This window comes from Erpetoichthys calabaricus, chromosome 6 (genome assembly GCF_900747795.2).
Source record: "Erpetoichthys calabaricus chromosome 6, fErpCal1.3, whole genome shotgun sequence".
Classification (NCBI taxonomy): Eukaryota; Metazoa; Chordata; class Cladistia; order Polypteriformes; family Polypteridae; genus Erpetoichthys; species Erpetoichthys calabaricus.
In genome coordinates, this window is record NC_041399.2 from 106,068,295 (window position 1) to 106,093,721 (window position 25,427).

The following is a 25,427-nucleotide window of genomic DNA, read 5'->3' on the forward strand; positions in this document are numbered from 1 at the left end:
CTGGGGGACTGAGGAGGATCTTTATTCCATAGTCTATCTGCATCTTGAATAAGGAAAGTGTCTTGATTTTCATGATGCCCTGTTGTTAACTCCATTACATTAAGCTATTTAAGTTAATTAATTTATTTAGTTGTAGTTTATCACATACTTAGAAATCTATTAATGATTTTTGATATCTATGAAGTTGTGTATTATTGTTATTGTTCTTTTATATTCTTCTTAAAGGCACAGTCATTGAAGTGGAGCAACTATGCATTTCACTTCATATTACATATATATATATTATAAAAAAATCTTGGAAGGCTTGGAAGGAGATGATACGTGATCTTCTCGGAAGACAATTTGACGTCCTGCGAGAGACACTTTAACGTCACGTGAGACAAGGCAGTGAGACAAAAGGACAGCTGCTGTACAAGCTTTTAAATGATTGAGAACACAGAAAAAACATTATTAACTGTAATGTTTATAAATATCCATCTATCCATCCATTATCCAACCTACTATATACTAACTGCAGGGTTGTAGGGGTCTGCTGGAGCCAATCCCAGCCAACACAGGGCACAAGGCAGGAAGCAGACCCCGGGCAGAGAGCCAGCCCACCGCAGATGATTGATTATAAGTATTTAACTCACAAAATACCAATGACTGAATTTTGTATTAATCATGCTGCAGAGAACTATATGATTTTATAATTCTATATGATTTTATCTGTATTTAGGTAGGAAATGAATTACGTTTATACACAGAATATGAGACTGATTTAATTTTTCTATGTGAAAGTGCTAACCTCTTGATATTAACAGAACACCCTGTAATATTATAATTCAATGTGATCTTTCTTTACTCTTGTTTAGTATTATAAGAAAACAAGTCATTTATGAAGTAATAAAAAAGAATTATTAATCTAATCAGACAAATATAATCTAATGAAGATATTAAAATTAAAAGAATGTAATCTCTTTATAACTAATGCAATGAACTTTAAGAAAACTGCTTAAAATGGGTTTGTACTAAGACGGGCACATTCTTTAGATAATGTAGGTGCCTGGTACTGCTGTTTGTTTTTCTGTACTCCTATGTCATAAATTTAAGATGTCCCCTAATCTATGAATGACCTCAAAATGAACTGTTATGTTTTTTTTCTGTTCTCTCTTTAGCTAAATGAACAACCTAGGTGATAAAAGGGGAAACACTTTTTTCTTTTGCAGTCTGCCCACATTCTCCAACAGGGCAGTCTCACGTTTTTTTTTTTACTCACCAAGAATAAAGAACAAAAGAATAAAGAAATTGTTTTTTATTAAAAATTGGTTTTAGACTCCCGTTGTTGATTTCGACTTCAGCGCTCACATGATCAATGCGGAGCGCGACAAGCAGAACACGCAGCTCGGCAGCAGAAAGACAGCAGCTGATCAGACCGCATCTCCTCAGCATGCACGTGCCCGGGATTCGTTCCTGCCTTTTGCCCTGTGTTGGCTGGGATTGGCTCCAGCAGACCCCCGTGACCCTGTGTTCGGATTCAGCGGGTTGGAAAATGGATGGATGGATGGTTGTGTATATGTGTGTGGTTACATAACTCCTTATTGAATTAACTATTTTAAGAAGAAAATACTTTCTTAAACAGAATAATCTGTGTAAGTACTATGTCTTCATCGGGAATTAGTTTTCCTTGCTTTTCTGTATCAAGAACTTTATAACTTTAACTTTTGCTCTTGAGGTTATTCAAATGCTTGGCCATGTGTAAAAACTTGTAAAGATAAATAAATAGCAAAAATATCAAATGTTTGCCTAGCAATATATACGGTAGGTGTCAGAAATGCAGTATGAAAATGAATGCATTACTCTGTTTATAAACACACATGTCTGCATCAGCCCTGTGTGTTTATTACTATTCACATATTCACTACATTCATTTCTAGATTTAGCATAGCTTTATGCTATACGTTGGTTTAAAATATACACTCAAGATTCAAATTTGTCAAACATAAAAAGTGTCATCCATACACTGTACATGGATATAAGCATATATAAGTATATATACACATACACACTTTAGTGACTTTAACTGATGGTTTTTGTGCTTAGTGGCCTTGGGTTTGAATAGGGTCACCATTAGTCTTGTATGTTATAAAAGGCAACTAAAGAAGACTGGCATCCGGAAAGGGCATCCAGACATAAAAAAAATCAATATCCCATTTGACATGGACAAACAGCCAGTCTGGGTGAACCAGGAAAATTACAGTTAAAAGGTAATGATAAAGGCAAGAATGGTTCAGATATACAGTATGCTATATAAGGTATTTCAGCCTTAACACCTTATATAGCATTTTTTAATTGAAAAGATTATGCACCAAGGTTGAAATATGAAAAAAAAATATTATCATTATTCTAGTGGAGGCCTAATCTAAGAGTCAGAACTTTAAAAGCATTGACAAAATAAAACCAGTATATTTCCAGACAAGTGAGAACTAATACTAAATGCCTCTGAGCTCCAGGAACATGGGTTCAAATCACATCCTGGTCATTTTGTAGAGCTTACAATTTTTTCAATATTTGTAAGGTTGTCTTCCTAGTATTGCGTTTTCTCCAATATTCCAAATAGTGATGTACAGTAAATCAACATAAAATGCATTTAAGTTATCCTACATGAGTGAATGTGAGGGTGTCTGTCAGCTTGCCCTTCAAAAGGACTGGAGTCCCTTCTAGTTTCCTACCTTCTACCTAGCACTGCCCAGATTGGCAAAATTGAGTTCAGTAAATTACTTAAGTCTATGAATGAGATATAGGAGAAATTATCCATTAGGTAACCAGTATAATAACAAATGCAAAAAACTCCATGTTTGTTTCTAAAAAAAAATGAGTTGAGACATACTGTAACAGATTGTAATAGCAAATGATAGGATATCATAAACAAAAACACTGTAGCAAATGTTAACTGGAGAAGAAAATTTAAGATATTGCATAGGTAAGTTTATAATCTACTATGTAAACATACATTTTTCTACTGCATGAACTATCAATGAAATATTTGTGCAAATTATTACAAAAATGAAAATCCATGATCTGTTCTGGAAATTACAGTATTTTTTCTGCCCTCACCAAATTGTCAAACAATAAATGGGTCCAATCTACAAATTGTGCTTTCGTTCATGTCAGACAACCGTTTTAATCATTATTTACCTGGAAATAAGGATAAAGTTGTCATTAATGCCCCCACAAGCCGACTTACTGGTGACACATAAAACAGGACCTAAAAGTAATAGAAATATGACGTTAATTTCATATATCAAAAAATAGCAAATACAATATTTTTTTCTAATATAAACCATACCTTGAACACATTTTTAGTAAAAAAAAAAAAATATATATATATAAATGTGCATGTGTATCGTTTACTGAAACAACAATAAAATGTTACAGAAGTAGAAGTAAATAATAACCATAGTATAAAAAGTGTCCTACCTTTTTCTCTAAGAGAATCAGTTTAAACAGAATAAGGACCTGTAAGTTAAAATGGCAAAACCATTTAATATAATGGAAGTACATCTTCTGTACTAGAACAACATTTAATTCCATTATGTTTACTTAATACTTAACTGAATATGTAATATAAGGAGGCAGACTCAAACAACTAATTAATTAATCAGATAACAAATTTTCCTAATCACTTGGTTTAGTTGAGCAAAATTAGTAGAGCCATGATACAGAATCTTATCAGACTCATACTCTTTCCTCACCTTTACTAAACCAACAAAGATTTTCATCTCAAGAGAAAAAGACGTATGCTAAAATCACATTAACAACTGATTTTTTGGGTGTTTTCTCTCCAAAACCTCAAGGCATACATCGCACCTATTTTTTTCAGTCCTCTCTGGTTGATAAAAACCCAGCCTTATTTTAAATGTGACTCGACAATAAGTTGGTGGCTGCCAAAAAAAATCCTGAACTTCCATAGCCAGGCGAAAACGAAAACCTTACAAATATTTAAAATATTGTACTAAATTATATTTTGGTCCATTCGTTTTTGAAGCCCTTGATCACACATGGTCGATGTAGTTTGTATTTTCTCCCAGTGTTTGCATGGGTTTTCCTCCATAAGTCAAGCGTGTTAGGTTAATAATAATAATTCTTTGCATTTATATAGCACTTTTCTCACTACTCAAAGCACTCTCCACACAGGAAGGACCCGGGAATCGAACCCACAATCTCCTTACTGCAAATCAGTAGCACTACCACTGCGCCACCTGTTACAAATTGGGCCTTACATAAGCAAACTTGAGGGTGTGTGAGTAAGTGAGTGAGTGAGTGAGTGGGTCCTGGGATGGAGTAACACCTTGTCTGTTTCATATCTTGCATACAGTGCTGCTGGGACAGGGCCCAAGCAACCCTGGAATGGATTAAGCAGGTTTGAGAATTTGATAAGTTTGAGCATCTCCCTCTACCTCAGATCACTATTATTAAAAGTTTATATCTGAGCCAGTGAAGGAAATGATTAGCAGACACCGAATATTTTTTAAAAATTCAAAAAGTGAGGTCTATAAGTAATATCAATAGCCAAGGTGTGTTCTGTTTTATGTGTTTTAGACTCTACTTTATAACATGCAGAGACTGAGGTTGTATTATGGTTAATTCAAATAACTATGAGTCCTGGAATCAAAAGAAACACATTTAACTCTGATTAAATAACAATTCATAATTCCTTATTAGTGCCGTTTACATTTTGGATGGGATGGGGAATGGAAATAAAAGTATCTTAAACATTTTGCTAGAATTAAGAGTTTTCCCATAAGGACTGAAGCTACCATAGGGTATTATCTTTAAGTGGCCCAAGCCATCATAACACTCCACCTATATCTTTGAAAATCAAGTCAAAATGGAATGCAATCCAAGTATTATCCACAAGAAAGCCAAATGCATACATACTGACAGAGGTCTCCTTTCAGAATTAAAAGTTCCCATAAATGAAGAACTGCTCTTTGGAGTTATTGAGGCTTCCTGTCTAAGTCACCTTTTGGGTACAAAGTTCTGTGGCATCTGAATTATTTCTATTTAATACCCTGGTCATAATTTTTCAATAAATTAATTCATTTCAAATTAATCAATTTCTGGCACATTACAGAGGAAGAAAACACTTTATCACTCATTTGTGATCCGCTTCATTTCCTCCACAAAAGCCAATTTTACGTTTTTTTCCATTAACAGGTAATTATTTTAAAATTTAAATTTGCATGTAGTAAAATTCATTGGATGTCACAGTTCACTTTATGTTTTGAAGTGAAAGGATAAACAAAATTATGAATACTGCATGTACAGTATACAAAGAAGGAAAAAAGGTAAGCTTATAAGTTTTCCCATTGGGATTAATAAAGTATCTATCTATCTATCTATCTATCTAAATTTTAAAAATGCTTCAGGGCTTTCATATAAAACAGAAAAATGCACTTTTTAATCAGTCATCCATATCGTGGAAGAATATTATATCAGAGAAGGGCATCACTGAAGTGGTAGAGAGAAATTCCCCATAAAGCTTCCGTGTGTGTGTGCGTGTGTGTGTGTGTGAGAGAGAGAGAGAGAGAGAGAGAGAGACAGACAGACAGAGAGACAGAGAAAGACAAAGAGACCCAAACTAGCACTCAGCAGTAACTAAGAATACTAACATAGATGGCAGGGGTCAAAAGTGAAGCTTTTGAAAGGAACTCTACTTTGCCCTGTTGTTTCCTTGGTCATGCTTTCAATCCATGGAAACCTCCTGCAAGCTAAGCACCTAACCATAGTGTACACTGTTGAGCATTTTTCCACACCTCACCTCCACCAAGGCACTGGAAACTACTGCTGGGGTAGAGGAAGCCTGGTCTGTTGCCACTGTGACCCTCATCAGGGAAAAGTGGATTAAAAGTAAGATATGATTAGAGGGATCTTGGCAATAGCAGAATAGCAAAAGTTTGAAAATTAACAAATCAGATGGTTAATATTAGCACAACAATTGTAATTCTTTGCTTTCTGTTACTGTATGATGTAAAGAATATGCAAGGATGCATTTATTCAGCCAACCATTTCAGGTAATATTTAAACTTATAAGAAGAAAATACTAAAACATGTAATACCTTGTGCCTGAACTGAAGTATAAGATCTCTTGGAGATAAACCTAAAAAAAAGTATAAAATATTGAAATATAAAATATTTCTAAATAAAAAACTTATAACATTCAGTTAAATGGAATCATTTGCAAATTCATTCATGTTATTCTTGTCACCATCAGTTTGACTTAAAGTGGCGACTTTCTCACTGTTAATAAGAAACTAAAATGAGAAATTTTAATATAGACTTATATGTCAACCTGGTATGTAACCCAGGTTGACATACAGAAACATTGCTAAACAAGTTAATTCACTTGATAACTTGGGCAAATACGGACAGGCTAGGTTGAAATTGATTTATTTTCTTTTCCCAAAATATGGATTGCTTTTGACAATATTTTTAAAGAATACGATTGTTTCAATAAAACAGGCTAAAGTATGTGAATGCAAGGGCAGATCAGGATCTTAAAGGGTATATGTTTAAGGCGGACATGACATGTTAGAAGCAAATTAAATGATAAAATGATTCATAAGACCTTACCAATGAGCAAATTCCTCCTTAACCAAATTCTGCATTGTTATGAAATCAAATTTTGTGTGTGCACCATGCTATGCAGCCAGCATAACCACAACGCAATGATATGAACATTATAAAACTCTTAGTTGATAGCAACTATTTAACTTACCAAGGTAAACCTGAGAACCCTCTAGTAATGTGCCTCCTAATGATCCATTCATATGTTCATAAAGTTCCTGTTAAAGAAAGTCACTACTTTAATTTTCCTTAATTTATTTTAAAACTACTAAGTTCTCACATTGACTAAATATGAAGGAATTGACCATCAAAACTGACGAATAGCTTGAAAAATAGGCAGCTGGAAGAAAAAATAACAATAACAATTCAAACAAATATATAAAGTCAGTGTACTATTATCAAATATAGTTGGAAACAGAATGTAATTAAAATCATTGTGTGGGGTCTTAGATTTCTACATTCAAAATAGAAAACAATTACAAAGACATTTATCCTCTGCAAATCGTTGTACGCAAAAGGCACACCTTTTCTTTAAAACTATCTAAGAAAACACAAATTTGTCAAACAATGGATATCAATCAAAATAATTAGTGTATTACAAACATGTTGAAAATCAAAAGTGACAGATTTTAGTTCAATCTCTTAGACAGAAAAAAATCACAAACACACTACAAATGCTTCAATGTTTGACATCAAAACCTTTTCTTTCATTTAGTGGTTATAATGCTATGTGACAACAAAACTATTCAATTTATTTTTTATGCAGTGCTCCTCACTGACGTACATCCTAATGCTCCTGTATTTAACTTGTATTACTTCAGTCACCAGGTGGTACATGGAGTTTTAAATAACAATTAACACTGTTCAAAAAAATGTACAATGTACCTTTGTGTAAAATCCTTTGTGTCTAAATGAGGCATATGGTGGTACTGAAGTGTAAAACATGATGAATGTAAAAAGATAGGTCTGTTCCAACAGCAGAATGCCACAATCTAAATAGAAACACCTGCTGCAAAAGCAAAATGTACTCTCTGGAAAGGAAACAAAAAAAAAACTCTGAAAGGGTAATGTTTTTAAAATGTGAGGTAATGCAATCAAATGCAAAAGCACATGCTCTATGCAAAAGTTGTGCTTAAATGCAGTGTTATGGTATTTAGGGAGGTTTGATTTCCTTAACAGGTTGCATTCAAACACAGATAACTGTGTTCTACACCAAGGTCTGCTTAGTTTATGGAGGTTGCATTTAAACTCAAAGGAATGCACAATGTAAAAAGGACATTCAACAATAAATTATGGGGCTCTATTTAGAAAGGATGCATCTAAATGTATATTTCTGTACTATTTAAAGGAAAACACTTTATTAACTTTCATTGTAAAATACACAGCCTCAATAAAAAGCCCATTCTAAACAAAGCAATACCTTTCATTTAGAAATCCTTTCTAAACTGCACAACACTTCAAATTCGACAAATACTGCCCTCTCTTGAAAATGCCACCTTTTAGATTGTACTTTTAACTAGACAGCACACTTTGCTTTATTAATAGGTGTCTTCAGGGCTTCTGTAACTAACTAACTAACTTCTTTATCTTAATATTAACTTCTGAGTTTGAATATAAATTTAGAAGAGAGTAATTTTTTTCAGTCAAAGCCAAATGCAAAATGTTAAAGTTTAAAAAGTGCGTCACATTTTTTTTTTTTTTTAATATTTTTATTTTATTAATTTTCATTGTAATCATTCCATACAAACAGATCAATTAATAACCCAACAAATTTGAAGACTAATCAAACCCCACCCCTGAGAAGGAGAGCTTAGCTAAAGGAAAATTGCTTAAGGCTTTTTAATAAGGCAACATTAAACAAAAGAAAGGGAGAAGTAAATATCTATGTAAATAAGAGATGGAGAAGGGAGTTAAATGAGATAATAGTTATTTCTCTTATTCTAAAATAATATTGATTAAATCCTGCCATGTTTTGAAAAAATTTTGTACAGATCCTCTAACTGAAAATTAGATTTTTTCCAATTTCAAATAATATAAAACATCGGTTTCCCACTGACTTATAAGAGGAGAATTAGGATTCTTCCAATTTAACAAAATAAGTCTGCGTGCCAAAAGTGTAGTGAATGCAATCACAGTTTGTTTGTCCTTCTCCAATTCAAGTCCATCTGGAAGGACACCAAACACAGCTGTTAATGGGTTAGGAGGGATTGTGAAATCAAGGCTGTCTGAGAGGCACTTAAAAATTTTTGTCCAAAATGATGTTAGTTTGGTGCAGGCCCAGAACATGTGACCCAGTGAGGCAGGAGCTTGGTTGCAGCGCTCGCAGATTGGATCCTGCCCTGGAAACATTTTGGACAGTTTTAAGCGAGACAGATGGGCTTGATATATAATTTTTAGTTGAATAATTCTATGCTTTGCGTATATAGAACTCGAGTGAATTCTCTGCTTTGCTACCTTCCACTCCTTTTCTGATATATTGATTAAGAGATCTTCTTCCCAATGTCCTCTTGGATCTTTGAAAGGTAGGGACTCTAATAAGATTTTATATATTGCGGAAATAGTGTTTGTTTCCTCGAAATTGAGCAGTATTTTTTCCAGCATTGTGGAGGGTGCAAGGTGGGGGAAATCGGGCAATTTCTGTTTAACAAAATTTCTAATTTGAAGATAGTAAAAGAAATGTGTAGCTGGGAGGTTGAATTTTGAATGTAATTGTTCAAAAGATGTAAATATGTTGTCTATATAAAGATCTCTGAGCATTTTAATCCCAAAACTTTTCCAGGTATTAAAAACTGGATATACTTGCGAAGGTTGAAAGAGGTGGTTCTCTTGCAGAGGTGCCACTTATAAAAGATTTTCCATCTTAAAATGCTTTCTAATTTGGTTCCATATTCTGAGTGAGTAAAGCACAATTGGGTTATTAGTATATTTGCGATAACTTTCATTTATTGGAGAGCAGAGCAGGGAATATAAAGAAGTACTACAGGATTTTACTTCTATTGCGGACCAAGCCTGTGTATGTTCATTTATTTGTGTCCAGGTTTTTATGGCTTGTATGTTTGCTGCCCAGTAATAAAACTGAAAATTAGGTAAAGCCATGCCACCTTCTGCCTGAGGTCTTTGTAGGGTCGCTCTTCGGATACGTGGGTGTTTTGAGTTCCAAATGAATGAGGTTATTATTGAATCTAACTGTTTAAAAAACGATTTATTGATATATATTGGAATGTTTTGAAATAAAAAGAGAAGTTTAGGAAGGATATTCATCTTAACAATGTTAATTCTTCCTGCTAGAGTGAGATGAAGGGTTGACCATCTATGCAAGTCTTGCTTAATTTTTTCCATACAGACGCCAAAATTTTGTTGATAAAGAGCTTTATGTTTACTTGTGATATTTACCCCTAGGTATTTAAACTGATCTGCTATGGTAAAAGGAAAGGTGTCTAATATAATATTATATGCTTGTGAATTCACTGGAAAGAGTATACTTTTATTCAGATTAATTCTAAGACCAGATATCTTTTGAAATTCTGTTAGTGCTGTTAAAACAGCGGGGACAGTGTTTTCTGGGTCTGATATATATAAGACCATATCATCTGCATATAGAGAAATTTTCTGTTCCAGTCCTTCTCTGACAATCCCCTTTATCTGATAAGAATTTCGGCAGTGAACCGCCAGTGGTTCAATAGCGATTGCAAACAACAGTGGCGACAAGGGACATCCTTGTCTGGTACCACGTTCTAGTTTAAAGTAGTCTGAGCAAATGTTATTAATACAAACTGAAGCTTCTGGATTGGTATACAGTAGTTTGATCCAAGCACAAATACTCGGGCCAAACCCAAATTTCTCCAATGCAGTGAAAAGGTAATTCCATTCAATCATATCAAATGCTTTTTCTGCGTCTAATAATAATGATATCTCTGGGGTGTTTGATTTTGCTGGTGAATATATAACATTAAACAAGCGTCGGAGATTTGAAGATAGGTGTCGGCCTTTAATAAATCCAGTTTGATCTTGTGATATTACCGAGGGCAGCACTTTCTCCATCCTTCTAGCTAGGATTTTTGAGAGTATCTTAACATCATTATTCAGGAGTGAAATTGGTCTGTATGATGCACATTGTAACAAGTCCTTATTTTGTTTAGGAAAGACGGTGATTAATGCTTGTCGAAATGTTTGAGGTAGTATTTGGTTGTCTCTAGCTTCTGTAAATGTTGCCAATAAGAGGGGAGCTAGCTGAGTGGAGAATTTCTTATAAAATTCTACGGGGTAACCATCAGGGCCTGATGATTTCCCGCTTTGTAGTGACTTTATAGCGTCTAGTAATTCTGTTAGCGTCACATTTAAAAAAATATTAAGCACTGATATTAATTTGTGTGTCCAACTCTTTCCATCTACATATAAAATTCTACAATTCATCTGCTGCAAAACTTGCTCATGTGCAAATTTGTGATCTAACACTATAAACAGAACATTTTCAATGTTATGCCTAATTACAGAAGTTCTGAGTCTTTCACAATAATTAGAGCTACTGCATAATCTCGGATATTAACAATCAAGATGGTTATTAATAATCTTGTTTATTGATAATACTTGATTATTTGTTTAAGTTTAATTGCTTTATTGATTAAAACCTGTGATTGCAAATTATTAGTTATTACATCTGTCCATTTGTGGCAATCAATTTTTATTACCAGTCCTATAACACTTCCTGAACAAACAGGCCCTAGCCTAATGTTACTCAATTATGTTTATCTCTTTTGTAAGTTGCTTTAGATAAAAGCATCTGCTAAGCAAATAAATGTAAATAATCTTATGCAGAAAACAGACTATTATACACTGTATTTATTTTAATATAGGATTTAACATTTCATAAATTCTCAATGAATTCCTTTTAATAATGTTCCATTTCATGCCATGATATATGGCAAATAAAATTACTAGTTAAAGTCATTTTATATAAAAAGTTCCCTAAAAAATATTTCCTTTTGTCCAAATGTTGAACAGTGCTTGGAAATACTCTAGGTTCTCAATACGCCCCACTTTACTTGTAATATTAATGCATTAATTGGTAGAAATTGCTCTGTGCCATATATTCTTAAATAAAATGTGAAAACAAACATTTTAAGTGTTTCAGAAACAACACTGTTGATGATTAATTCAAGGGCAGTAGGAACACACAACCAAAGTTTTCAGAAAATGAAAGCGTTCTGGTGTAATATAAGTTAGAGAACACCATGTCAAAGCCTGAAATCTGGTGTGTGGGAAGCACTAGGTTATATGTGGCACATTCTGGTAAGAATGAATAGCTGTGAACTGCCTGAGGCCATTTTGCTTTTTACTATAAAGTGCTCTTTCATGTAATGTTTTATTATAATGGTCATAACTAAATGTAAAATGCAAAAAAAAAACTCTTAAAAGAGTATTGATTAAAAGGATTTTACTCGATTTTGTAGATTTTTTTTGTAGTGTCAGAATTTATTGTAAGGAAAAGAAGACAACATAGAAGTGTAATGTCTTATAGTGATAATACAGTATCACAGACAGACTGAGGGTAAGTCTCAGTATTTTATTTGCTTCATGTATGGGACTTTATAAAGCAGAGGTAGGTAACAACCTGGTCGCCCACAAGGCATGTTCTAAAAATAGCACTAGACACCATGAAGCTCCATCTAAAAATTGTATTTAATTGTGTTGATGTTCTTTTTGAATCAATGACACTTGCATTGATGGAGATTGGGGGGTAGTCTGCGGTCAAAGTTTAAAATCGTGCGCAAGACAAACCTCAATCTCACTCTTCATGGAGACAAGAAAACGGGTGCAGCTACGATGGGGAGCTAGTTGCAGTTTTTTCCTCCAAAAAATAAAGAAAAACATGTCAGAAAAGCTAAGGAAAATTTTCAGTATATTAATAATATCATTAAAGGTGAACCATGCAACTTTATATTTTTCAGGAAGTTTGTTTCAAACAAGTAGCCCTTAATGTTACTCAGTACCCTTGAAGTAGCTCTCAGTTACAAAAAGGTTGGTGACCCCTGTTATAAGGATTTTTTTTTATTTTTTAATAAGATGTGTGTCCAGGCTACCACAGGAGCACACACTCACACACACAGCACCAACAGTCTGGGTTTAGGGGAGGAGTATATTCAAATACGTCTTAATTTATACTCTGCTTGCATCATCAAATGAACCATTGCTTACCAATGGGAAAAAAGGAGGGTGGAAAGGAATGTACCACCAAGAACGTTCTTGTAGCACAGAAATGCGCAGATGTTTAGGGTTGGTTGGGTGACACCTAACAAATCAGGAATGTGGAACGAATATTTAAGAATGTTAACATGTTCTTTATTGGTATAACAAAATGCATTGATGTTGATTCTAAGTATTCTATGTATTGAACAGAATATGTTAGCACAAAGGTCGAGATTTTAATATGCAAGGCTCGGTGCACATTTTAATAAAGATTTGGATTCATGTGGGTTTTCACAATGTTAGGGAAGGAAAGGGTTTGATATGAAACACTTTGTAAATACTGTTAAATGTAAATCCAGTACTCTGGAATACAAATTAAGACTGCCATCACACCATCTAAAAGGGGCACTGTTAGTCTGGGTTCTGCACTTTGTTCAAGAGATCAATTTCTTTTTGTTACGCAATGTGAACTATTGGAATTCTGTGTACAAAGCACTTTGGCTAAAAATGCTCACATTGGGTTTACAGTGTTCACTTGCATCCTCTTTGGTTTATTACCATGGAACATTTCAGTGTTTGAGAACTGAACAGTGTTCAACACATTTTCTTTAAGAATGAAAACGTTTTACTAAAATTATTATGAAAGCAGTATGTTTAAACCAACAGATATTTAAGAAGTACACAATTTTAACAAGTATAGATTTTGGAAATATATTTTACATTTGTAACATGCCAATCTCAGTTACTGGTTGAAAGCTTTACAGACTCATGAGATAAGAAATCATTCAGCTGATGTCAAATGATGTACAGAAGTGTGTGTTTTCTACCATCTGTGTAAATCCATTTCTACAGTTAAATTAATATTTAATTGATGTGCATGGACTCAAAAGGATTAAAAACTTTAACTTAAGTCAGATTCAAAATTGAAAATTGCAATATACTCAGGCGTTGAATTTCTGTGCAGGAATTGTGCCTATTTAAAATCTCACATGATTCAACTTAAAAATGGGGGAAATCTAGATGCTCTTTCAAGGCAAAAAAAAACAACAGAACAAAACTGCCATGCATTTGAATAATAGAGTAAGAATACCAAGAATAATTGTTTTTTAATATAGTTCCATACACAGCTCCATTAAAGGAACAGGGGCTTTACACTCTGCCTCTGAATGTAACATATATAGTGGATTTTGTCTGTTCAACCCATCAATTGTCTAACCATTCTGTATGTTCAGGGTCACAGGGAACAGATGCATATCACCACTACACTGGGCATGAGGCAGTATCCAACCGACAAAGAGCAGGGCACCTCACTCTCACACATCCAAACTTATAAATATGGGGCCAGTTTACAGTCATCTCAGGCAGCGTCAGGTGCAGCTGTAACAACTAAAAAATTAAGGCAAATTTCAGCTGAACTGGTTCTCTCTGTAATGAGACAAAATGAGCTGCTCCATATGTTAATTCCAAAATAACATGCATTTACTTAGTGTTTCAGAATTTCCACATTGGCCAGATATTCTTACAGTTGAGCTCATAACACTTTGAATCATGAGGCAAATCTCTCAAATTATATGATATGTAACACTTTGATGAAAGCACAGAATACATCATTGCTGAAACCACAATAAACAAACACTACATTTTTATTTTTAAAAGCGAAAATGTGACAAATGTAAAGAAAGCCAACATGACACAAACTTCAAGGGTTTGGGACCAAATGTGATGTAATCTCCATCTGTAATTAACTCCCAGAGATAAGGTCAGTCCAACTCAACAGCTAATTCATGATTAGTACTAAGGCATAAGCAATAACAAGGTCTAAGCACTTGAAAGCAGTGTGTTTTAACAGGAATTCTGAGATTATGGATTACTTTTCATTTGCCAAGTTTCAGTTTTAGTAAGAGAGCCACTCAATGTGTAAGATACTTGAGAAATGAAAGCATCAGGAGCTTCTGATATATGAATTAATCTGACTTGTCAATTAATTATTACTGTAACCAGCTAATGCGTCCTCCATATACTGATGCAGACATACATCTCACAACACAAACTAACACAAACCTAACAAATTAACTTTCTGACAAGCTGATTTAAAAAGTCAAAAGTTACAGAATCTTTAACTAGCTTGTATAAATTAAAATATCTTGACTAATCTTGTAATTCATAAAGTTACACTGTAATGTTTGTATTATTTAGTATTGATTTTAAGCATTACTTATTTTTCAGTTACTGAAGAGAAACGGTCATTGAATACATTTAATATACAACATATGATAGGATAAATAAAGTAGTCAATGATGACATTATGATGATCACATTATTCTTAACAACATGAATACCCATCAGGCTCATAGCACCTCCTCACCCCCGCAATTTGTTGTTTCCACAAATTAAAGTCAGGGCCTGATACTGCAGCACTAAATTGCTATAATTAATATATTGACAAATATTGAAAAATGATAACACAATCTACCACAAGTCTAATGGAAATTCTCATTCCAATTCTTATTTTTAAATATTTATATATATTTAAAATTTTATATTTTAAATGTTAATCTGAAATGTTTCATTCTTATAATAGGATTACACAAAACAAACATTCATTTCAAACTCTGGTTCTACTAGCAAATAAAAAAAATATTTAAAAAAATGCTGAGACTAAACTAAACATCTGCTAATCCTCACTGTAAAATAACAGTGAAAAATATCTTTATGCTATGAAGTACAGATTTTTCAAACATAACTTTTATCCATTTTGTTACAAAAAACTTTCTGATAAAGTATACTTAGACCGCTGAGAGGAATAATAAATGAAAAGTCAAAAGGACACATCAAAATGATGCTTATTTTAATAAATATTACCTTTTTGTTGCTTCCATGTTTTTATAATATCTAAAACAGTATTCTCATTCACTAGTTTTACTTTCCACTTGTGTGTTCTGCTGAGGGTCATAGCAGTAATATGCAGAGGTAGACATATCAAGCCATCCTTCCCTCAGGAACTCTCTTCTCATTTGGAAGGTGATGTCCAGGGTTTCCCAGACCAGCAAAGAGTTACAATAACCTCAAATATGTCTTAGGCCAAGTAGGTGGTGTCTGGTAAACTTTGGAAGGTGGTGCCAACTGGAAATTTGAACTAAATGTCCAATCCATTTCTGCTGCATTATTTTAACATGAAGAAGCAGTGGTTCAATTTTAAAGTCCTCCAGTAGGTATCAAACTCCATCTCCCTATCACAGACAATGAGCCTACCAACTCCATGTAGCAATAAGATTTTTGATATTTGTACTCAAATCCTTATTATGTAAGTTACTAACCAATGCTGATGATCTTTACTGGAGGACTTGTCTCCCACTTTACTACCAAGGCCTGAAACAATGTTTGTAAAACTGACACTGCTGCACAAATGTTCAGTTCCACAGTCATCTCTACTCTAAGCTATGAACGGGATCAGATACTTGAAATTTCCAACTAGGTGCAGTTGTTCCACTATAATCTGCAGGCAGCAAGCCACTATTTCCACTACCTCAGATTTGGAAGTGTTAATTCTCTTCCTGACAGCATTACACTCAGTTACACATAGGCTACAATAAGGTATCAGCAAAACTGCAATTTTACATTTTTCAAAATGAATAATTTTTAAGTCTTGACTTCACCTTGATATTGGGCTGTGAAAAATTTAAAACAGACAAGAAAGAACACACAGGCCAAATCCAACTTCCAGCCTACATGGATTTGTCCCACTGACTGCAAATACAATGCTTGCACTGTAAATTCAGGGACCAAATGACATTCAGCAACTACGCAGGAAACTCACACTCTGGCTTCACCTTTGTAAGATATTACAGGATAGACATTCATCATTGTTTCCAAGTAGGCCCCCAAGCCCATGCACATGTAAGTATCAGACTTTCATGTTAAACTTAAACCTTTATGTAAGGACAAAAAATTTCATGGTGGGGATAGAATTCGTATGATTGCCCCCAGATCTGAAGTTCATCCAATGGATGAGGTCTCTGTTCCAAAGTCCTGGAAAAAGATTTCCCAGGGAATCTGAGAAGTGCAGTTCTCCAGTAACAGTAATTAGGGTCACAGTAAGCCAGAGATGAGCTCAGTAGCAATAGGCTACAAATCAGGAATTAGGTTCTGATGTGAAGACAATCTAATATAATGTATAAATAATCACTATACATCCTGGTGGCAGTGATTCTGAAAGAAAGCTGTTGGACTATGAAAAGACAATGATCTAAGTTGCAAATTTTACAAACAGTAAGAGCATGCTACTTTCATACAGATAGCACTCCTGTACAAATGCAAACCTGAGTCATAAGCACTAAAAGACGACAATGCCACAATTCTACCTTCATTGAGTTTGTATGTGAGACTTCAAATTTATTCTCATTGTTCAAGGCCACAAATACAAAGCTGGGCTGAAAAAGAATTGCAATTTGCTTTTAAATATGGTCTTTGGTTTGACTGTTCAAGTTGGACAGCATGTGCAAGCCACCTAATGTATTTTCAAGTTTCTGAAATAATGTAAAATGAAAACATATGGAAATAATAATAAAAAGCCTTGACATGTAAAAATATATTCTATATCAACAGAACAATGAAGTGATCTGTTTAAACAAGTCTGATAATACAGAAGAAAAAGAGGACATTCATTTTTTTTTCCTTTTAACTTTTAGTTGCCACTGCAGATATTATCTCTTTAATTCTTCTCAACAAAGTAAGCAGACATTTCTTTAAATATGATTTTACTTCTGTAAGATCCATCTTGAATGGTCTACAAGCAGATTCATCTTTATGCATTAAAAACATTTTGTATTTTATATTCCCCTTCATCCATCAGTTATGGCTTGGAATTATAACAGTAATGGAAAATCTACTTTGGCATTAAAAAAAACTGATTTTAGTATCCACATTCAAGTTACATTCCAAGAAATGGGAATTACATTGGATCTGATATCCAAATGCCAATATGCATCTAAATTGAACCATGTATAGTTTTTATGCCTACTATGCGGTGAATAAAATGCAGTCTATGTCTATATGATAAGAGGTCTATGGTGAAAAAAAATGCACTCGAGTGTAAAGTTGGAGAAGGGGCACTCCTACGAATAATGCGGAGGAGTAGGAGTGGCCCTGTTGTACAGTGTCTGCTGGTAATACGCTGATGCACTGGCTGAGGGAGACATGCATGGGGTTCGGAGGAGAGTACTACAGACACCAACAGACTGGCAGTAGGACTCCAAACCCGGTTTAATGGTAGGCTGCATCTGTCTTTGGCCAGATTTAATAGAGAGACACTGGGGCTCGTGTTTAATTTAAATGGATGGACAGATTCCTGATGCGATTTTAACCTTGTTTTTATTGGTGTATTTATTTTGATTTTAACCTCCACTGCACACTTTTGTTTTAAGGATTATTTATTTATTGAGGATCTGTTTTTTACACTGCACTGGTTTTTGAACATTTGGTTTTAATAAAAGCACTTGACACTTTTGCACCAACCCCTTGTTGACCCTGTGTGTCTTCATTTGAACGGTTCAAGAAGCTCCTGGAAGCAAACAGGGAGGGTAGAACCAACCCGAACTGTCACAGTCTATCATAACAAAGCAATTCAATTTGAAGTTTATTAAATTGGTATTGTAAATGTAGCTCATGATATGTGATTACAACATAATTATTATCAACTAGGTATTTAAGGTGATTTTAATTTGTGAGCTAATGGTTAAACAGTCATTGTACACTGTTTTATTTTAATAAAACTTGATCTAAATTTATATTAGTTACAAGCTTAATGGTGTTTCTATGCAAAATATAACTAACTCTAACCCTCCTATATTTTAAAACTAGCAAAATACCCGCGCTTCGCAGCGGAGAAGTAGTGTGTTAAAGAGGTTATGAAAAAGTAAAGGAAACATTTTAAAAATAACGTAACATGATTGTCAATGTAATTGTGTTGTCATTGTTATAAGTGTGGCTGTCATATATATATATATATATATATATATATATATATATATATATATATATATATATATATATATATATATATATATATATATATATATATATATAAAGAGTATGCGACACGTGTTTCTCCTTAATTCTGGGCTCATCAGGCATACACACTCAATGCATCCCCTCTCGAGAATCGAATATCGTCAGCGCCAGAGTTGAAGCCCCTAACGTTGCGGTCAGCAAGTGGGCTAACATCCGCCATGTGCCGTCTTTCAGTTGCGAGAAGCAGATCATAGAATGGTTGAAACTGTTGCCCCTAACGTTGCGCTACGGCGTGTGGTTCATTTATACCTCGTGTCTTCTCATTAAACTTTTATCTCACGAATATGTTATTGCAATCCGCAGCGGGAGCGTTTCTATAAACTTAATTTAAACTTACGTTTTACACCGTGCTTTGTTTCCCTTATGAACATGCTTGTATGCTTCACTCGCTCCCTTCTCAATTGTTTAATGAATTTTTTGTTCTTCGCTGTTTGCGGCTCCTCCTTCATTTGTCCCTACTGCATTCACAGTCTTTTCACGTTATTGCAATCCGCAGCGGGAGCGTTTCTATAAACTTAATTTAAACTTACGTTTTACACCGTGCTTTGTTTCCCTTATGAACATGCTTGTATGCTTCACTCGCTCCCTTCTCAATTGTTTAATGAATTTTTTGTTCTTCGCTGTTTGCGGCTCCTCCTTCATTTGTCCCTACTGCGTTCACAGTCTTTTCACGTGATTACGTGGGAGGCGTGATGACGTGACACTCAACTCCTCCTCCCACGGCCATCGAGCTGCCGTCCATTACAGTATATTGTGAAAAAAGAGGTTCCAGTTATGACCGTTATGCTTTGAATTTCGAAATGAAACCTGCCTAACTTTTGTAAGTAAGCTGTAAGGAATGAGCCTGCCAAATTTCAGCCTTCCACCCACACGGGAAGTTGGAGAATTAGTGATGAGTGAGTCAGTCAGTCAGTGAGTGAGTGAATCAGTCACTGAGGGCTTTGCCTTTTATTATTATAGATCATAAAGATGTTAAACAATTGCAATTTATGAGTGAAACAGTAATTGGTTGAGGCTAAATACATTTTCAGTAGTTTATCTAAAAAGACGACTCCTATCAAAAGCAAACAATTCTAAGGTGTATAAACAGGGTAAACATGAGCAAATACCCATATCTTTAATTATTTAGTGGTAATTCAGAATTATCAATCATAGTTAAACTGCGTATCTTTGGAATGTGGTGGAAAAAAATTCATGAAGAAAACCTGTGTGTGTATAACATAAACAAAACACTGCAAATGGAAACCTAACTGTACCCCAACTGTACTCCAACTATTATAGTAATTGTGCAGATGCTTACCTTCAAAATAGAAATTTGTGAAAAATCTTTTTCTTCAAAATAAGCATGTGTAATAAGCTGCAATTTTGCTTGTAGCAGTCCATATAATGGCTGTAAAAAATATATTTTACACATCCATTATGGCATACTAGATATAAAAATGTTACACAGTTTTGTTAAAATATGGGAATAAAGTACATTAAAGAAACACTTAAAGAAATTAATCAAAATCATTTTCTTTCCCTTGATATTAATCAATATTTATGTTCATTACTATGAATTGACTTCAACTGTAAATTTTAAACACATTACAATTATTGTTAAAAAATATAAAAAAAAAACATTCACTCTAAAATTGCTGTTCATACAATGAAAACTGAATGTATTGCAAATATTAACATGAGAGCACTGGAATAATTTCATTATGAAAATCTATTAATTTACATAATGTTGAACAATTAGAAATTTCACTTTGACTGCAACCTCTAACACTGGTACAATGTTACAATGCAGGTAGTATGGCATAGCGGTTGAGGCTTTGGAATTTGGACTTCAAATCCTGAGGTTGTGGGGTTAAAATTTCCCTACTGACACTGTGTGACCATGAGTAACTCATTTCCTCGACCTGTGCTTCAATTTGAAAAACAACAGAAAAGTAACTAATTGTATCTGAAATGCTGTAAGAGACCTCAGATAAAGGTGCCAAATAAATAAACAATACAATGCACCCTCTTAGAAACCAGTGACTTCTTATATGACCTAGCCTAGAATGGGATTAATCTAATCTCACGTGAAAACAAGTTTTTAATTATGCAAATATGTAGAAACCATTTGTAAAAAGTAAAAACAACCCGTTAGAATTAAGAATGTTTTGTAGTAATAACTTTGATAAAACCCTTCTGCGTGGTTAAGTCTCAAACTGGGAGAATAATGGCCCACTAGGGTATTAGTTGTTTTGGAAATTGCCCGATAATCCATCTCAAATTGATGAATAGCAACAATTGTTTTTTCTGAGGTGATGCCACTTGTCCTTGGTGTTTGCACACAATTAAAGGCTCTAAATTGAACCACTAACAGTTCTGCATTTATAACGAGGTGGTGGACTGTCCAAGCCTCAACTAATCAAGTATACTTGATATATCAGTTTTTAAATGAGATGGAAGCAGTAAGAGTATACTTCTTCCACATGTGGATTTTGCATTATTGAATAAATAATGACTGACTAAAATCTGTTATTTGTTACTTGTCGAGTTCTTGAATTTTTGATTTAGGATTTTGTAAGCAGTACCTAAGTGTGAGATCCTGCTATGTAAAACCAGAGAATTCAAAAAACATGTGCTTACATCTTCATATAATCATCACATATGCTGTATGAAAATTTTCATCTTATACTTTACTATGCATTTTTTGTAAAGCAATAACTGAAACAGCAAAATCACTATGTGAAATAAACAGTCATCAACTGCACTCTGTGGGTACAAAAACAACATTTTTTTAAGCTGACTAATATGGGTGAGTGTAAATTTCACTTGTTCAGCCTTAAACCTCAATAAGAAATATATTTAGAAGTGATTACTCAGATCTAGGCAAACAGTAAGATTCTTCTGCTTGAGTGAAATTAAGAAAAATATGATAATGAAGCATACCAGCTTGCTAAGTACACAGACACTCTTCTGTACAGTTTCTCTTGTCACATCAGCTTGACGAACTTTAAGTGCCTAAAATACACAAAATAATGCAACAAAGTTTTAATGGTTTAAGAGGAAACACACACAAAATCAACCAATTTATTTCAAAGCCCTTTCTGCAAATTTAAAGTCCCTTGGGGTATGTTTTAATTACTTTTTCACATACCGTGTTTCTCCGAAAGTAAGACCTACCCCGAAAGTAAGACCTAGCAGTAATTTTTGATGTAACGCTAATATAAGCCCTCCCCCGAAAATAAGACCTACCGCTAACAGTAGTTTGTACAACATGAATATCGTACATGTTGATTTGATTGTTGAACAGGCGTTAACGTACCAGTAGTTTGTACTGTATAATTGTTGAACAGGAATAAATGTACTTTACTTTTTTGAACTTCAATAAAAATAAGACCTACCCAAAAATAAGCCCTAGTGCATTTTTTGGACCTAAAATTAATATAAGACACTGTCTTGTATTATTCTCTATCCTTCCATTTTAAACTCTGGTTTCCATGTTTGGCTTATAAACGCGCTGCTCCTACTAGTGATTTTTTTTATCATTTAAATAATTATGGATTTGGCACAATTTCTAGGGCTGGTTACTATCTTGTACCAAATGCTGCAAAGACAGGTTGCCCACACCCCTTAATTAGATTAAGCAGGGATGTTATTTTATAAATACATTTCTCTATTTGCTATTGTAGACAGGAAGTGTATCTACCAAAGTGTATTTGCTTTCAATACATCTACAGTGGTGTGAAAAACTATTTGCCCCCTTCCTGATTTCTTATTCTTTTGCATGTTTGTCACACAAAATGTTTCTGATCATCAAACACATTTAACCATTAGTCAAATATAACACAAGTAAACACAAAATGCAGTTTGTAAATGGTGGTTTTTATTATTTAGGGAGAAAAAAAAATCCAAACCTACATGGCCCTGTGTGAAAAAGTAATTGCCCCCTGAACCTAATAACTGGTTGGGTCACCCTTAGCAGCAATAACTGCAATCAAGCGTTTGCGATAACTTGCAATGAGTCTTTTACAGCGCTCTGGAGGAATTTTGGCCCACTCATCTTTGCAAAATTGTTGTAATTCAGCTTTATTTGAGGGTTTTCTAGCATGAACCGCCTTTTTAAGGTCATGCCACAGCATCTCAATTGGATTCAGGTCAGGACTTTGACTAGGCCACTCCAAAGTCTTCATTTTGTTTTTCTTCAGCCATTCAGAGGTGGATTTACTGGTGTGTTTTGGGTCACTGTCCTGTTGCAGCACCCAAGATCGCTTCAGCTTGAGTTGACGAACAGATGGCCGGACATTCTCCTTCAGGATTTTTTGGTAGACAGTAGAATTCATGGTTCCATCTATCACAGCAAGCCTTCCAAGTCCTGAAGCAGCAAAACAACCCCAGACCATCACACTACCACCACCATATTTTACTGTTGGTATGATGTTCTTTTTCTGAAATGCTGTGTTCCTTTTACGCCAGATGTAACGGGACATTTGCCTTCCAAAAAGTTCAACTTTTGTCTCATCAGTCCACAAGGTATTTTCCCAAAAGTCTTGGCAATCATTGAGATGTTTCTTAGCAAAATTGAGACGAGCCCTAATGTTCTTTTTGCTTAACAGTGGTTTGCGTCTTGGAAATCTGCCATGCAGGCCGTTTTTGCCCAGTCTCTTTCTTATGGTGGAGTCGTGAACACTGACCTTAATTGAGGCAAGTGAGGCCTGCAGTTCTTTAGACGTTGTCCTGGGGTCTTTTGTGACCTCTCGGATGAGTCGTCTCTGCGCTCTTGGGGTAATTTTGGTCGGCCGGCCACTCCTGGGAAGGTTCACCACTGTTCCATGTTTTTGCCATTTGTGGATAATGGCTCTCACTGTGGTTCGCTGGAGTCCCAAAGCTTTAGAAATGGCTTTATAACCTTTACCAGACTGATAGATCTCAATTACTTCTGTTCTCATTTGTTCCTGAATTTCTTTGGATCTTGGCATGATGTCTAGCTTTTGAGGTGCTTTTGGTCTACTTCTCTGTGTCAGGCTGCTCCTATTTAAGTGATTTCTTGATTGAAACAGGTGTGGCAGTAATCAGGCCTGGGTGTGGCTACGGAAATTGAACTCAGGTGTGATACAAAAACAGACATGCATTCAAATACTAATTACATAAATAATTTTGAAAGAAACAGAAATTGGACAATGAAAAACTGTTTAATAAAAGAAGTTCAGAAAATCTGAACTCAAGAACACATAATGCAGGATGTGAAGCAATAAATGTAAACAGACTTTACATAGATAGCAAATTATATAGTTTCCTTTTACATGGAAACATTAAGAGCTGGAGTTTTAACATAAGCTTAAAAAAAGCTTATTGAATTGGTAACAAAGGATTACCAGACCAGACCTCTTTCCAAATACAGAACACCACCAAAACTTTACAGTTACAACAAAATAGTTTGCTAAACCGAATACATAATGGAGAGAAATTAAAGACAGAACAGACTATTACAAGATAAATAAAAGAAAGGAAATCTAACTTTCCAGCTGAACCTAACAAATAATGCCTGGTACTTTAACTGTCTCCAAAAAGCGAAGACATTTGTATTTTGGCCTACATTCTCCTCTCTTTCTCGTACACTCTCTCTCAACATAAGAGGTTCAACTCTTGAAAAAAAAAAAAAATTGAAAAAATGAGCCTTTAAACTTCACCCCAAGAATACGTATGGGTCAAGCTACAGGGCCACAAAGTCAGAGCACTTTGGTGTTTTCATAGTTGCTTAGAGTGCACTAAGTTGCCTACTCTCTGCCATCACAAGGAAGCCAATAGTTCCTGGGTACCCTGCATTTCTTCAGTTTAGCATTGCTGGGCACTCCTCCTAATGGGTCAAATTCAATCTGTGGTCCTTTAGTCTCTAGGTCCATGGCAGTACTTAATGATACAGGCACCATTTACAGAATTCAGTGAAACCATCTTGAAATGCACATTCTTGTGGGTTCCTTTCTGCAGATGAAGTGTTCATAAAGGTGAGTAACTTTTTTTTAATAGGATGGAATTTGGACCTTGTACTGATCCAAAGAGAAGGGAGAGGTCTAGTATCAACTTCTATTCAAGCCCTGATCGTGAAATGTCATTGATTTCAAGGTTTGATTGACAATTTTTTCTGCCTTTGGGGGAAAACATGGTTGGCTGAATTGAATGTAAAACACCTGCTCCTTAAACTCAGCCCATCTTTCCTACCAGCAGTCCTGGCAGTAGTGCAACAAACTGAATTGTGTGGAGCATCTGTTTTTGAACTGCAGTGCATGTGTTATTGGGGGACAAAGCTTGTCGACTATATATTTCAGTACTTAAGAGTGCATTGACCCAAACTGCTTCACGGGGGTCTCCAGTCCTCCAAACCCTTGATCGTTGATTGCTCCTTTCCAAGCAGCAATTGATGTCACAGGATACCCCAGCCCCCAGAGATTGTCAAGCATTTATAAGATTATTGAGATTTATAAAGGTAAATTGCTCAAATTATATTTAAATTTTATGCACCCAGATAAAAGGTTTTTTGATTTTTTGTCCAATTTGTTCACCCGCAGTACTGTATTTGGTTCAGTTTG

General features: G+C 34.7%; 1 protein-coding gene across 1 annotated transcript in view; it reads right to left on the reverse strand.

The window, feature by feature from the left end:
- The window catches only part of avl9 (AVL9 homolog (S. cerevisiase)), a 136,838-nt gene that overhangs the window by 74,010 nt on the left and 37,401 nt on the right, over positions 1-25,427 (reverse strand). The window contains exons 4-9 of the mRNA XM_028803836.2: positions 21,790-21,861; positions 20,165-20,254; positions 6,761-6,827; positions 6,102-6,142; positions 3,460-3,498; positions 3,178-3,247 (exon numbers count right to left, since the gene is read on the reverse strand). Of these exons, the coding sequence (XP_028659669.1) occupies positions 3,178-3,247; positions 3,460-3,498; positions 6,102-6,142; positions 6,761-6,827; positions 20,165-20,254; positions 21,790-21,861 (379 nt within the window). The remainder of the gene's footprint in view (positions 1-3,177; positions 3,248-3,459; positions 3,499-6,101; positions 6,143-6,760; positions 6,828-20,164; positions 20,255-21,789; positions 21,862-25,427) is intronic.